Source organism: Rhyacophila brunnea, unplaced genomic scaffold (assembly GCF_057557595.1).
Source record: "Rhyacophila brunnea isolate RB1 unplaced genomic scaffold, BYU_Rbru_1.0 scaffold_16, whole genome shotgun sequence".
In the NCBI taxonomy this organism is placed as follows: Eukaryota; Metazoa; Arthropoda; class Insecta; order Trichoptera; family Rhyacophilidae; genus Rhyacophila; species Rhyacophila brunnea.
The window spans coordinates 20,023,555-20,038,327 of NW_028232816.1; the positions used below are offsets into that span (position 1 = coordinate 20,023,555).

General features: G+C 34.9%; 1 protein-coding gene across 1 annotated transcript; it reads right to left on the reverse strand.

Annotated features, from left to right (window-relative positions):
• Nucleotides 1-630: 630 nt before the first annotated feature.
• Nucleotides 631-7,278, reverse strand: LOC147074502 (dnaJ homolog subfamily C member 2). Its single transcript, XM_085944099.1, has 2 exons — nt 6,174-7,278; nt 631-2,471 (listed from the first exon to the last, which is right to left on the reverse strand). Exons 1-2 carry the CDS (start codon nt 7,044-7,046, stop codon nt 1,413-1,415), a joined length of 1,932 nt encoding a protein of 643 aa, XP_085800225.1. The 5' UTR covers nt 7,047-7,278; the 3' UTR covers nt 631-1,412.
• Nucleotides 7,279-14,773: the final 7,495 nt, after the last annotated feature.

A 14,773-nucleotide genomic window follows, 5' to 3' on the forward strand; every position in this document is an offset into this window, starting at 1 on the left:
TTTGTGGTGATGTGTCAAAAACATCCAACCCTCACAGTGTGATCAGTAACATCAACTATTTTTTATGCGTAACAGAATAATTATGTACGTGAAATGGGGTGAGATTAGACGAATGCTATTTTCAAAACTTTTTGTACCAAATTTAATGCTGTAAGCCTCAAATTTTCTTAAACAGTTATGCCACATGACTTTATATATTTAATATTAATTAATGACAATATGTGTTTTGCCAGACCCACGAATAGGCTGACACTTAAACCGCTCGGCCATATCTATATCAATAGTTAAATATTATTACAATAATTCCATTGTGGAATTTGGTCGTAGGTGGGTGACCCGGTGAAACAGGTAAGGGCACCTGTGATATTAGATTTGATTAAAGATTTTAATTTATACTTGAGTGCCTGCCACAGACTGAACTCAGGCGGGACGCTACAGGTATAAAAACCCTGACAATTATCACTTTCATTTTGTTTATATTTTGATGCAAAAGTTTAGTAGTTTACGTTATACTGAAGTTCGGACAAATAATAATATATGTAAAAATAATCAATATTCACGTAAACACACTATCTGATAATTTACCTATTGCAGGATTAGACATGGATAGAATTAAGTAAAATGCAGTAAAATATTTTCGACCCGTTTGACAAGACAACTGCGTCATGTGGTCATTTATTAAATTACATTTTTCAAGTAGAATATAAAAAAAATATATTTCAAACAGACAATTTCATTCATGTGAAGTGGATGAGAATTTGTTTATTACAGGTGTATGGTAATGTGAATGTAATATTCCAAAACTATTTCGAGATGATCCAACACATTAAAATCACAATTATCAAGAAACAGATAAAATTACTATGCATAATATTACATTACAGTATTACACAGAGAGTAGTCTATTAATATATGTTGAGAACACATTTTTGTTAGAATAGAATATTATGTAGTTATGTTCTTACTTATTAGTTATTCCATTATTTATACAACACATATCAAGTTGAAACAGAAACTATGTATGTACAATCTATCGATTGAAGTGGCTTGTAAGAATTGTGGAACTGGATTATAAATATTAAAAATACCTACTTTTTCATCACAAATTTGAAATATCTCAATAAATATATCCTCAAAAATAAATACAATTAGTCAGGGTGATTGATTGAATCTAACAGAAATATATAAAAGGTTTGTATTAAAGCAATCGATAATATGGCAATCCAGGAGAGGACTTTCACAATATTTGGAGAGAATCGGCATAAACACGTCAACTGACAAACACCCGAAAACAATATTAATATATTTATCGAACATTCCATGGTCACAGATGTGGGCAAATACATTTTGTCGTATTATTTTTTAAAATTAATACCTACATACATAATTTGTTGCTAAAGAGTGATATTCTGTTATTTGTTTATTTGGGCGGCTTGCTTTTTAGCCTTAACAAGATCAACTAATTCCTTAAAGCGTTTCATGCAATCCTTTTTGCTGCGGTTAGGTATGCACTCCGCTATACGGTCCCACCTCTCTGGAGTGCTCACCGGATAAGTCTTGATGGCCTGCTCCAACAGTTCCTGTTCTACTTTGCTCCAAGGCACTTCTTCCTTATCTTTTTTGTCATCCTTCTCTACGCTTTTGCTCTTGACGGGTTCTACGTTTCCGTTTGGCAATTTGTTAGGTTTAACCGAAGGCTTTTCCGCAGTATAATTTCCATTGACTAAAGGCTTCTTAGCGTCGAATGACATGGATATGCCGGAGTCGTCGACGCCTTGATTGGTGGGCTTCTTCTTTTCCTTTTCAAACTTGTCGAAAGCTTCCTGGTTGGCGGCCACTTTCAGCGAACTTTTGGAGAAGTCAGAGCTCTGCAGATCCTTGGCTTTGCTGAGAACGTCTTTGGCAGAGAATCGACGCTGATCGTCAAAAGTTCCATGTTGATTGACAAAATTAGCTATGACCTCCCACCGTTGATTGGTTCCGGCCGGAAAGAAATTGACACTTTTGATCAGCAAATGGATTAAGTCCTGAGTCCACTGAGGAGGGCCGGCGTTGTTGGAAGATTTGGTGGCATTCTTAGATGCGTCACCTCGCTGGTTGTCGAAGAGAGCTTTTCTTTCGGCTTCGAGTTTCTCTTCAGTGTCATTTTTGGCCTTGACGAATGTGTCCCGGCCGCCGGATTGAAGTTCTTTACTGAGATCTTGAAGCTCGGTCAGTTTGAGCATCTCACAAATTTTTTCAACGGCCGACATGTGATCCACGGTCTCGGAGTCGTTTGAAATATAATAGTTATTAGATTTACAGATGTCTCTGAATACTTTGCGCTCTTTTTTCATGTGTTTCTTGATAGCCTCTCTCTCGGCGCGGAGACTGTCCAGCTTGGCTTTCTCCTCTTGATCTGCCAACTCTTTGGCCTGCTGAGCCTCTTTCATCTGCCTCTCTTCTTCCGCCTTGCGAGCTTGAGCGGCATCCTGAGAAAAGTAACAGTTAATTAGTCGAAGACATCGACGAAAAACATTCCATTACAGAGAAGTCATTTTTGATATATGAGGTGTCTAATTCCAAAAAGCATTTGGTCAAAATGGAGAAAAAAATACGCACGTACTTATTCTTTGTATAATTTTACACAATATGTATTGATCTATAAATTCCAAAACGCGACATAACCCTACGAAAAAAATATTTTAAGTCTCGATTTATTACAAAAAGCGCCAAGTCGGTGTTTCATATTATTTAAAGCTTGGTTGATTTCGCGCGTGTTTAAGTCAACCAATAAGGGAACGTTCAATATTGAAAAGGGCGTCTCCCATAATGTAGCGTCTGGTAAACTTATGACAGTGCCACGGAAATATGAGCCTTATGCGGGATAAATTAAAAAGTGAAGTACAAGTAGCGCTAAGTCCAATTTTATTTTGCCTATATTTATTACATTTAAGAGTTTATCGGCTGAAACAAATTGCCATTTGGTTCTAATTTCGACAATACAACGGGAAAAAAAATCTCACGTTAAAACAAATAATTGAAGCTATAAACATAAAAACGTTGTTTCCCGATAATATTAAATTGTGGACTTGTCGCTTTTTGTAATTAGACGCCTCATATGAAAGTGAAGCTGAAAATAAGGTTTCCAAGACTAACTGTTAAATTAGCTGCAAATTATTTTACACCACAGGTTTACTTGCAATTGATAAAAGGTTGTGTCAAAAACAGATTGCCATTTGAATTTTATTCTCAACAGATGTATTCAGCGCGCCAAGATCGAAACATTAACTTTTCTACAGTTACCAATATACTAAAAACGTTTCAGAGTTGCTATCAAGTGTAGCGTAATGTAAAAAGTATTATGAACTTCTTTATTGATCGTAACTCATTGGTTGTCTCTTTATTTCTCTACAATTATATTTCTCTACATTCATACGATTATTTAGATCAAATGAGAACTAGGATTCACGCTTATTGGTTTTATTTAAAAATATCGTGACTCGATTAGGGGTCGTCTGTAAATGATGTAGACTCCGATTTCTATAAGCTGGCGTACACGTCATCCCATCACATTGACGAGGGGCGGACGTAATGCAGTGTTAAGATGCTGAAGCTGGGGAATTTAGTTCCACTAGTTAATAAAAGAACCATGATGACGTGTACGCCAGCTTACAGATATCGGTCTCTAACACAATTTTTAATATTTCTTGTCTCTTTCACGGCTCAACAATCCGACACATTTTTCCTCCCTCCCTAATTTATAAAAAAATTATAAATTTCAGTACAATACACGGAATAATTTATTCTCCGAAAAAAGTCCAGATTTTCCCCTATTTTTTACACAAAAATTAATATTAATTAAGACAAGCAATGAAAGATGATTTGCTGTCTGCAATTCTGTTTGAAGAAGTAAATTATATTTGATAATTTTTATTTGAAATAAACAAATAGCAGGTAATTTAATATTGGAGCAGAATAATTCATAAAACTGGTGTACTCCAAATTTCTGATTGTAACGCAATCAACGGTATTCAAATATAGACCCTTCGGATTTAGAGATAGAATTTACCTCTATCTGTTAGATTTACCCACACAACTCATCCTGTGTTCAAATTTGGAACTAAACTCATCAAAGTACAGAAAATACTGAATGTTTGCTTGTGGCACTTTCACCCGGCAAACAACTTATAGATGGTGTTTATGAAAGCAATAATAACATTATTTAATGATAACCTTTATCAGATGGACCTTCACATAATTTTACATGGCTTTATCAAGTATCGATATATTGATTTCAGTACTTCCAACATACCTATGTATAGGTATTATGTAATAATATTACATTACACCATGTTGATCCCAAGAGAATCACATGAGCCTCCACAGGGTGGAGGTTGTATTAACAGATTTTCCTTTTTACGAGAAATGGATGCTAACAACTTGCTCTACTCTGGATCAAAACATACATTGAAAAACAACATGTAAATTTGCCAGACCCAGGATTCAAACCTAGGACCCCAAGATATTATAAGCTGACACACGACCGTTCTGCCATCGTGGATTATCAAGAAAAGAAATTATCTGGATTGGTTATCATTTACATCAGTGGTATTCAAACTGTGTGCTGCGACTTCCTGGGGTGCCACAAGATGTTTGAAAAATGTAATAATTCCATACATTCTTCAGTGAAACGGCAAATAATTTTCAACTATAGGCGCGACGAAATTTTGGACTCGCTGGTAGTCTGAGAGCGAACGTCGAGGTGTGAATACGTCAATTTGTTTCGTGATGGCGACGGGGGTATTGGTATCGTGTAAAAATGACTAAAAACGATACCCATTCACTTTAAAAAGAAAACATGTCAATGAATATATTATTATTGTTACTAATAGAACATTAAATGGACACATGTTGGATTTATATGACAAATTATATTTCGGTCGGCATGCGCCATTTGCACCCGCGACCCGCGTATCGCCTAGCCACGATCTTTTAAGACCGTGCCTCAACTGAGGTATAGCCTTAATTAATAATATGCTGATGCATGACTGACACTTCCTTTTAAAATATAACATTGTTTTGAACAGCACCTATACCTTAGTAATTGGTTTCAAAAATACTTTACTTTCAGGAAGATAATTTTGGAGAAGCTCACATGTATTAAAGATTTGAGATAAATAGGTCTGACGTTAACCGCGAAGAGTACTTCCGTATGTTGTATGTCATGCGCTGTTTCGGGGCAGCAAATGGAAAAAAATGCATAAAATACAATTTTTGAGAAAGACTTCATGAAGTCAACAAAATTTTCACCTGTGGTACTGGCACTAACAATCCATGTATTTGAATTTTATAAGTTTTTGCGTGTATCTGTTAAAAACGGTGACAATGGCGACAGTTTGCCTGGGTATGTCACCAGGTAATTATGTCGACTTCGATTCCAAGATATCAGAAAGTACATGGAGAACAGCACAGCTCACCCATCCCACTAATTGGTATTCTTTAAGACACCGTGAAAAAATCTTGGATACAAAAAGCACTGTGAAACGAAAAAGTTTGAAAACCATTGTAAATTTTACATTATAAAAATTTGATTGAACAATGAAAATCCCTTGGATAATTTATTGGTTATTATTTTTCTAATTGTTCAACTCAATAGTGTATCGCTTTAACAATATTTTGGTAATTGTGCCGCAGAGGTGGCCATGAGCTTTCATAATTTTTTTTACGAAAAGAGTTTATTCCAAGTAGAGAATTATAATAAATACTTTTTTCTGTCGGAAAATTAGAAATTTTCATACATTTTGATGCATCATTATCACAAAGTAAGATTATATTAGGTTAGGTCTAAAAAGACAGTTCTAAAATCTCATGGCCACCTCTGCCACACATTTACCAATATTTTTATGAACAGACACTTCTTTTTTTGGTTATAGTGCCACAGATGACCGCATGACCATTTATCATTTTTTTTTTGGCGGAAACAATTTATTCGATGTAGACAGTTATTATTAAATAGCCTTTTCTGTCCAGTAATTGTTAATTTAAAGTTTGATATGTTTATACATTTCGATGCATTGATTAGGTTGGGGTAGATTAGGTTAGGTTAGGTTTAAAAAGAAAGTTATAAAAGGTCATGAGGTCATCTGCGGCACAATTTATTACCCTTTTTTTATAATGACTTGTGTTCATACCTGTCTGGCCTTTTTAGCTGCGAATTTCTTATCTTTGTCCTCTTGCTTGAATCTAACTATTCTTGGATCATTATTGTAAGAGAGATCGACCAATGACCTTATCCTTGTCATCTCTTCCTTCTTTCTCTTGGCTCTGACGGCTTTATTCTGTTTCTCGATCCACCGCCTCTCCTCTCGGTCCTGACCCTTTTCCTTCTCTTCCTCATCATTATATGAGTATTCTCTCCAAGAGTCGAAATCGTACCAGAATGAATAAAACTTCTCCACTTGAAGGCGCGGAGTGCTTTCGTCGCCGAGCTTAGGAACGTGTTTCTTGTCCGTCCAGCGCGCATTAATGTCGAAATATTTATCGAAGACTTTGTAGAAATCCTTTTTCATCTCGGCAGCGGTGGGAAGACTGTCGTCGAATTCTGGATCGACGGAGTCGTACGATCGCCGTTTAAAAGGCACCCCGAGGATTTCATAAGCTTTGGTGATGCAAGTAAAATAATCATCATCGCTTCGGATCTCTTCGCCCTGCGCCTTTCTCTTATCGGGATGGTGCCGTAAAACCTTTTGTCTATAAGCCCGTTTAATATCTTCTTCGGTGGCTTTGAAGCGCAATTTCTTCATGCCTAAAACAGCGTAGTGGTCTTGTTCCTTCCATTCTTTAGGGTCTAGACTCCGTAGATATTCGACGTCGTCGTCAAACACTGTGGTGACCACTTTCTCGTCTTCCTTTTCGTCCTGTGTCAGACCATCCGAACCGTGGTGCTTTAAAGTATAATACGTGAAGAATCCCGGACCGACGCATTCTGCGCTCTTCGTTATTACGGGAGAGCGGATCGCTATCACTTTACAGCTGGCGTTAACGTCAGATATCAATTCGCTCATGTTGAATTCGCACTGCTAACACAATTTGACATAACCTATTCACGTGGTGAAGACGAGTTGATATTTTATCTGAGGGGTAACATATAATTTGAGAAACTATTTATATGGCATTAATGCTTTTGTTTTAAGTAAACTACACCAAAACTAACATTCTATTCACAATAAATTAAAATAAAGTTATGACCACATTACTAATCCGTCTAGGCAAAATTTATTTGCACTAGAACAGTGTGGCCATTAGCTAAAAATAAACGCGGTCGTCCTTGGTTTGGAGATTGGCTCACTTCCAGATATTTTTTCCTTATTTTGCTTCATGACTTCTTATTATGTCTTATTATACCTTTGGAGTCAATCGAAATAGTAAAATCGGAGGTACCCAATTTATTGTAAAATTAATCGACGTTATGAAAATAGGCTATAATAACATAATATTACATTTTTCATTTCCGTGCCATAGACAAAATGAACTGGTAATATTCTTTGTCACGAACTTTATCTACCTACCTACAAATAAAATACCTATAGGTACATACTTTTGAAATTTCGGCAAATTTTAATTTAGTTGTTTCCAATAAATAGCTATTGCATAGACTTTTTCCTTTCTCTAAAATTTGGTGCGGACCAAGTTTGCCTACCGCAGACTTTTTTTTATGAGGAATGATTATCAATCATTAATTTGTTCAACCCACAGTCCGTGCTCTGGAACCAAACACACATTGTAAAAACAATACGTGAATTTAATTTAGCCGTATAATTCAAATCCACTGGATAGCAGTGACGTCCCGTGGGGGTAGGCAGATTGAGCATTGTTTGGGGGCGGAAAATTGAGGAGAATCATTAGGTATATTATATAGAAATCCGGGGTAAGCTCTCGTAAAATAGAGCCGAAATAGGTACCTACCTAAACTTAGTACCTAATAACGAAAATATCCTTTGATTAAAAAAATCAGCTCACTGGTTGGAAACAAAATGTATTAAGAATTAACATAAAAGGTTTAACAGGACTGTATTGTTTTTGTCGGTTTCGTGATGTCTAGTTTACTTCTGTTGTCCTTGATGACCAGCAATGACACGTGCAGATTTGAAAATTATAGGTAGATACCTACATAGGTACTTATCTAGCTCGTGTGTTTTGAAAGTTGTCAGGTGTATTTTTAAATGTATCTGAAACCAATATATATGAAAGCAATATTATTTATTGAAGTAGAGATGGCATTTAAATTCGATTTAGTGGTATATATTTTGTTAGTAATGTATCCATACAACACATTTTTTAAATATTGGGGTCATGTAAGGATGATAAAAAATACTGTATAAAAATGGGGCGGCATTTTGTCTAGGGACGTCACTGCTAGACAGTGATGTGAAAAGTGCGAATTTCTTTGAATATAGATAGTATATCCATACACTTTTTAGTACACCGCAGATAGCTTTGGTGGATTATGTCTTATACATAATATACTTCTTATATAACTGATACCAGACTATCCAGGTTCATGGCTAGCTGCACAATTATCTATTATATGTCTCATGACACATTAGTCTTAATCACTCGTCTCGCACTCACTGTCCATCCATCTTGTGCGTGGGTGGCCGATCAACAATTCCACGAGAGAAGTCATGAACTTGGCCGGTCAAACCTGACATCAAAAAATCAACCAAGATTTTTTTGCAATGATTGAATAATTGTGCCATCTCTCGAATTTTACAGTAAATAAATAAAAACACTTAAATAAAATTAGAATTTGGTTTATTATTAAATAAAAATGATTGGCATATAAAAAAAAACTATATGTATGTTACATATTAGATTTTATGTAAATACAAAGAGGGTCCAAATTGTCTTTCAAAATGCAATAATAATAATAAAAATAATAATAATAATAATAATATCAATAACCAATACACAAATATATAAATAGTTAGTAAATCTTGGTTAAAATAATCATTTAATGAAGATTTCAAGTTCCAAAACAAGAAATTTAAGACTAGGACCTAAGAACTATGCAGGTAATTGTATGGTCTTGCATTTGACCATGATTTAATACTTTACAATAAATTGAGGAGCTGGATGGATGAAGGGCATACACCAAATTTGGGGTTACAGAACACCAAAACACACCTACAGGGCTATTCTAACTAGTTAACAAGGTAACACGTTTCTGTTATTTTTCTTGATCCAAAATAACACGGATATAATTACGGTACGAGGGTGGGTCAATAATTCCTTAGAAAAAAGCATTAAAACAGGTTTTATTTTTGTATTTTTTTTTTATTTCTCAACATAATTTCCTTGGAGCTCAATAGACTTGGTTAGACGTTTCTCAATTTTTTTTAAACCGTCAGAAAAATAAGTTTTCGGAAGGTCCTCAAAATAAGCATTTGTCCGATCGATGACTTCTTCATTTGAAAAAAAAACGTTGTCCACTTAGCCATTTTTTTAAGTTTGGGAAAAGGAAAAAGTCACTGGGGGCTAAATCTGGCGAATACGGTGGGTGGTCGACCAATTCGAACTTCAATTCTTCAATTTTAGCCATTGATCGTAAACATGTGTGAACACGGGCATTGTCCTGATGAAAGAGGATTTTTTTCCTGTTTAAATGAGGCCGTTTTTCTTCAATTTTGTTTTTTAGCTGGTCCAATAAAGATGCATAATAATCCCCTGTTATTGTTTTTCCTTTTTCCAAATAGTCAACGAAAATAATTTCACGCGCATCCCAAAATACAGTAGCCATAACCTTACCAGCTGATTTTACGGTTTTCGCCTTCTTTGGACATGGTTTGCCTTCGCAATCCACTGCTTTGACTGTTCTTTCGTCTCGGGAGTATAGTGGTTTATCCATGTTTCATCTACAGTCACAAAGCGACGAAAAAATTCATCCGGATTGCGTTGCGTGAGCGACAACAGAGCTTTAGAGGCCACCACCCTACTGCGTTTATTGTCGACTGTGAGCAAACGCGGCACCCATCTTGCAGAAATATTTTTCATGCCCAATTTGTCATGTAAAATAGAAATGACGCTACCTTTTGAGATCCCTGTAACCTCAATTATCTCACTCAACTTTAATCTTCGGTCACTTAACACCATATCGTGGATTTTATTGATCATTTCTGGTGTAGTCACCTCTACAGGACGTCCTGAGCGTGGTTTATCCTTTGTTGATGTACGACCACGTTTAAATTCATTTAACCAGTTATAAATAGTTGCAAGTGAAGGAGCAGATATGCCGTGAACTAAATCCAACTCATTTTTTATTTCCTTTGCTGTTAACCCTTTTATATTAAAATGTTTAATAACAACTCTAAACTCAATTTTCTCCATTTTCCATTTTTCCATTTTCCACAAGCAAATTTTTTTTTTAAATGTACGAGAAACACACAACAACCCGACCAATCTGATTGAAAGTTCGCAGCATACTGAATCGGTAGTGCCGCTGCATGAAAACAAACCGCTTGCAGTACTAGTCGCGCCACCTGTCGGCTTTTCTAAGGACTTATTGACCCACCCTCGTACAATTCTGTGTACAAGGCAGATATCTATAATAATTGGTAACACAGTGATAAGCGGACTAAGACACACTGCACTGCAGTTAAAAGTTGTTGCGGTACTACTCAACGACACTCGACAGTTCGCAGTAACCATAAGCTGAGGCGACGGCTGGGCCGTGGCGTTAGTGTCGCAATGTTAGTATTAATTTTAAAAATCACTGCATCTTAATATGTAATTGTCGTACTCTATCTTTCTCTAAAACAGTTGAAACGGTCATGAGCGGCTATGTTGCAACATCACGCCTAACAGTTCATGTCCCAGAATAATTAACTATCTGAACCATGCAATTATCAATCAATTTCTTTTATTGATTTAGGAGTTAAGTGATAGCTTAATTGGGCGTATCATGGGACCTTATGTTTGGATATGAAGCATCAGTCATTTTTTTTGGGAATGTCTCAGGAGTTGTTATCCAAGACTGAGGTCACCACACACCCAAGTGAGCTCCGACTTTAAAAAACTTTGAATTAAGTGAGCCACAAAACAGATTAATAAGATGGAAATGCGAAAAACAGTCCCAATAGACCAAGTCATTGAAGCCAGTTTTGGTTTATGAATTAATGACGGTCCGGCTGTAAAACGCAAGAAATACAAAGCCCGCCTGAATGTTCTCAAATATTACCAATATTGAATGCGCGTTTCGTTTATGTGACAAACTTTAATGTATATTATTATGATAGACATAACTATCGACAAAAACATATTCGTTGTTTATATATGTTTAACACACTCGAGGATTATACCTTTTTACGGTCACATCCTGAAGGTAACCTATTTCCCTTATTTTTGTTTTCCCCGATTGGGATGCGTTCTTCTGTTACAGTGTTCTTAGAATCCTCGATTCTTTATTTACTAAGTCCTCAAAAATCATTTCAAAATATAAACACATTGATACTACTTAGAATCGAAATGTTTAAATAGCGGTTTCCTTAAAACTATACTTTAGCATGTATGTCCCTTTTCAAGCTCATTCAATTGTTACTGTAAAAATTTAATTGTTCTGGTCCATTGACCATCAGGTAACATTTTCATTCCTTTAATTATTTCTCATGAAATATATTGTCTTGGCATTGGCCCGTAATGCTATAAATACCAAAAGTGAGATGGGAATTATGTTTTCTTAAAAAATACATATGTAGTAAACTACACTTATAAAATTGTGATATTATATATAAATAAACCTAATTTCATACTAACTATAACTAGTTTCTACAATTAACTTAATGTTATCTACTAAGTAGGTAATGTTAATAAATATGGCATATTTGAAAATATATAATATACCTATCTACAGGTGTATCGGGAGAATTAGGAACAATTTAGGTGGTACATAGTATGGACATGTAAAATGATTCCCAAGATGACCTGAGAAAAGCTACACCCATGGGCGCCGGCAGCGTGGTGCAAGGTGGTGTAAGTGCACCACCTTTGGTTCATAAAATTTTTAGATAATAATTATTGTATATTATATAAATACTTATAACAATATTATTTATTGGAAAAGTTCTATACATATAAAATCAAAACATAAACTTCAACAAAATATTATAAATTGTGACGCCTATGCAAAATATCCAATATTTGGAGGAATAAAAATATGAGTTGTCTTACATGTACCACCTTACATAAAATCCCGGTGGCGTCCATGGCTACACCTGGTATTAACAGTTGAAAAGTGCATTGAAGTCAGTGGTCAAATTTTTGAAAGATTACATTAAACCATTGCAAATTATGTGTGTAATAAGTTTGGTCACTTGTCTGCAAGGCTTTTTATTGTTAACATTTAAACAGTTGTGCATAATCTCCACACATTGAAAATTGTACACATATTTATATAAAGTTTGTTACTCGAAATAGTCCATACTACGGCCATCCAAAATATTAAATATTCCACTCGAACCATCTCTGTATTGTTACTTGCAGTATAACACGGTGTATTTATTTTGTTCAAGATAATTAAATTTAAACTATAATAATATATTTGAAATATAGCACATGTCGCTATACATAATAGAATGTTATTAATATTAGTTAGGTAACTAAATAACGTAATATGCACTGATTCTCCAAAGTATGTTACCAGATATTGTCGAACTAGAACTTCTTGTCCACGTGTGTGACGTGACAAAACTGTGAACTAACAATTCCCTTCAGTAGAACTAATCGCACTTCCGTTTTCAAATGAGAAACGCCCCCAATGTATCATTTCATTTTACGCTCCCATGGCGTATGGATCTATTAATTTACGTGATAGGCAGCTTTTTATAATAAAAATATGTCTAAAACGATCAGGAGAGATGTTAGAATTATCATTAGTAAAATTTTGATTCAATGGGTAGAAAAAAAATCGCATTTAAAAGGAGAGCTGATACATTATTTAAACACGCCTCTAGCGCTTGTTGATGGACAGTAGTACTGCAGTTTTCGACTACATAGCCAGAAGAAATAACAATCTCGAGCGACTAATCGTCAGCAGAAACATACAAAAGTGGATGTGGAAGTAGGAGATACCTTACTCAATGGTCCGACCACACAAGAGACCTCTCGATACCCCTTCATCCATATTGATGGCAGAATGCGGAGTACGTTGGATGGTTATAACAAAGGAAGCTGTTGAATGAACCTCCACATAAAGGAACAGAACAACTAATAATAAAAATACTTTTTTCTGAAGAGTTGCCTAAAATGAGATACACGGTGTTATAAATCACTTTGTTAAAATAATTACAAAGATACTTAAAATTAAAAATGATATACCGACCATAACTGATTCAGAAAATAATAAAATATTATGCTGCATACATTCAGAGAGAACGTAGTATTTATTTTAGTTTATTTTGCATGTCGTAATATCATTAAAAAATATGTATTATGGAACTTATTTCTATGATTATGTATGTATAGTGAATTGAGTAACATTGTTTCAAAGGAAGCTTCGTTGGATTTACCCTGAATTGATATTAAACTCTGAAATAAAAATAACAAACGTAGATTACATAAATCTCAAACGATACAAACAATACATATTGGCACACGGCGTAACAAAGAAAAAGCCATGACACAATAATAAAAAAAAACAATTATATATCATTAATACCAACTTTAAAAATCTCAGTCGGAAGTTGATATAATATTTGCTGCCAATTAAAGATTTGAAACATTGATTATATGGATATGTACACATTTTTTTTCAAGAATAATCACTATTATATATACACTCGATCCTCTTTTTGCACGGTTTTGAAATAACACGGTTTAAAGAAAGGACTGATTATTTTTTATTTACACTTATTTTTTTGCTTTAACACGGTTTAAAAAAAGAATAAAAATATGTATGTATGTATATATTTATCAAAAAATTGCGTTCCAATAGACCGTACGCCACTGGTGCAGACATAAATGTTGTCACTATATGCCGCCCAGACATACATATGTACATACATGGCGCCACTAGTCAATCACTACGGCGTCAGCATCATTAAATATTTCCAGCGATGAGATTGATTTTTCGCCAGCGAAAAACAGCAGTAAACGGGCACGTTTATTGTCAAGTAGCGACACTGAATGAATATACTTATCTATGCTAAATTTAATTTAAATCGAAAACTATGTATTTTTATGTACTTGTAGAAATAATAAATAAATTCGATTTATTTTTGAGTTAAAGAATTTCTTATTTTGAGTTGATTATAAGTAATGGAAACTATCTACCATTTTTGTATGGGCACCTTATCTCTTTTTACACGGTTTTGTTTTGCACTGTAGTCTTTGGAACGTATCCCTCGTGCAAAAAGAGTATCGGGTGTATTACATACATATTTTTCTATTTTTAAATTAATTTAAGGCAGAAACATATCATCAACACGTCACATGAACTTATATTCATCATAGAACGAACCATCAAAACATACAATATTAAAAATTGATAACCAATTGTGTCAAATACCTGTCATCTGTCGCTCCCTTCCAAATTACTATAAACAAATTTCAATCGTGCGTGAGATCGGTGGTGTGGCATGATACACCTAAGATGACTTCACTATGGTTCTAATATATACAAATACCAAGTAAAATGACACTTTTTGTGAGCTACGACACTTTTTGTGAGCTCACGTGACATGATGGTAATGTGTTTCTAGCGACATCTTAGCTTGCTGGTTTAAACACCAAGTCGACA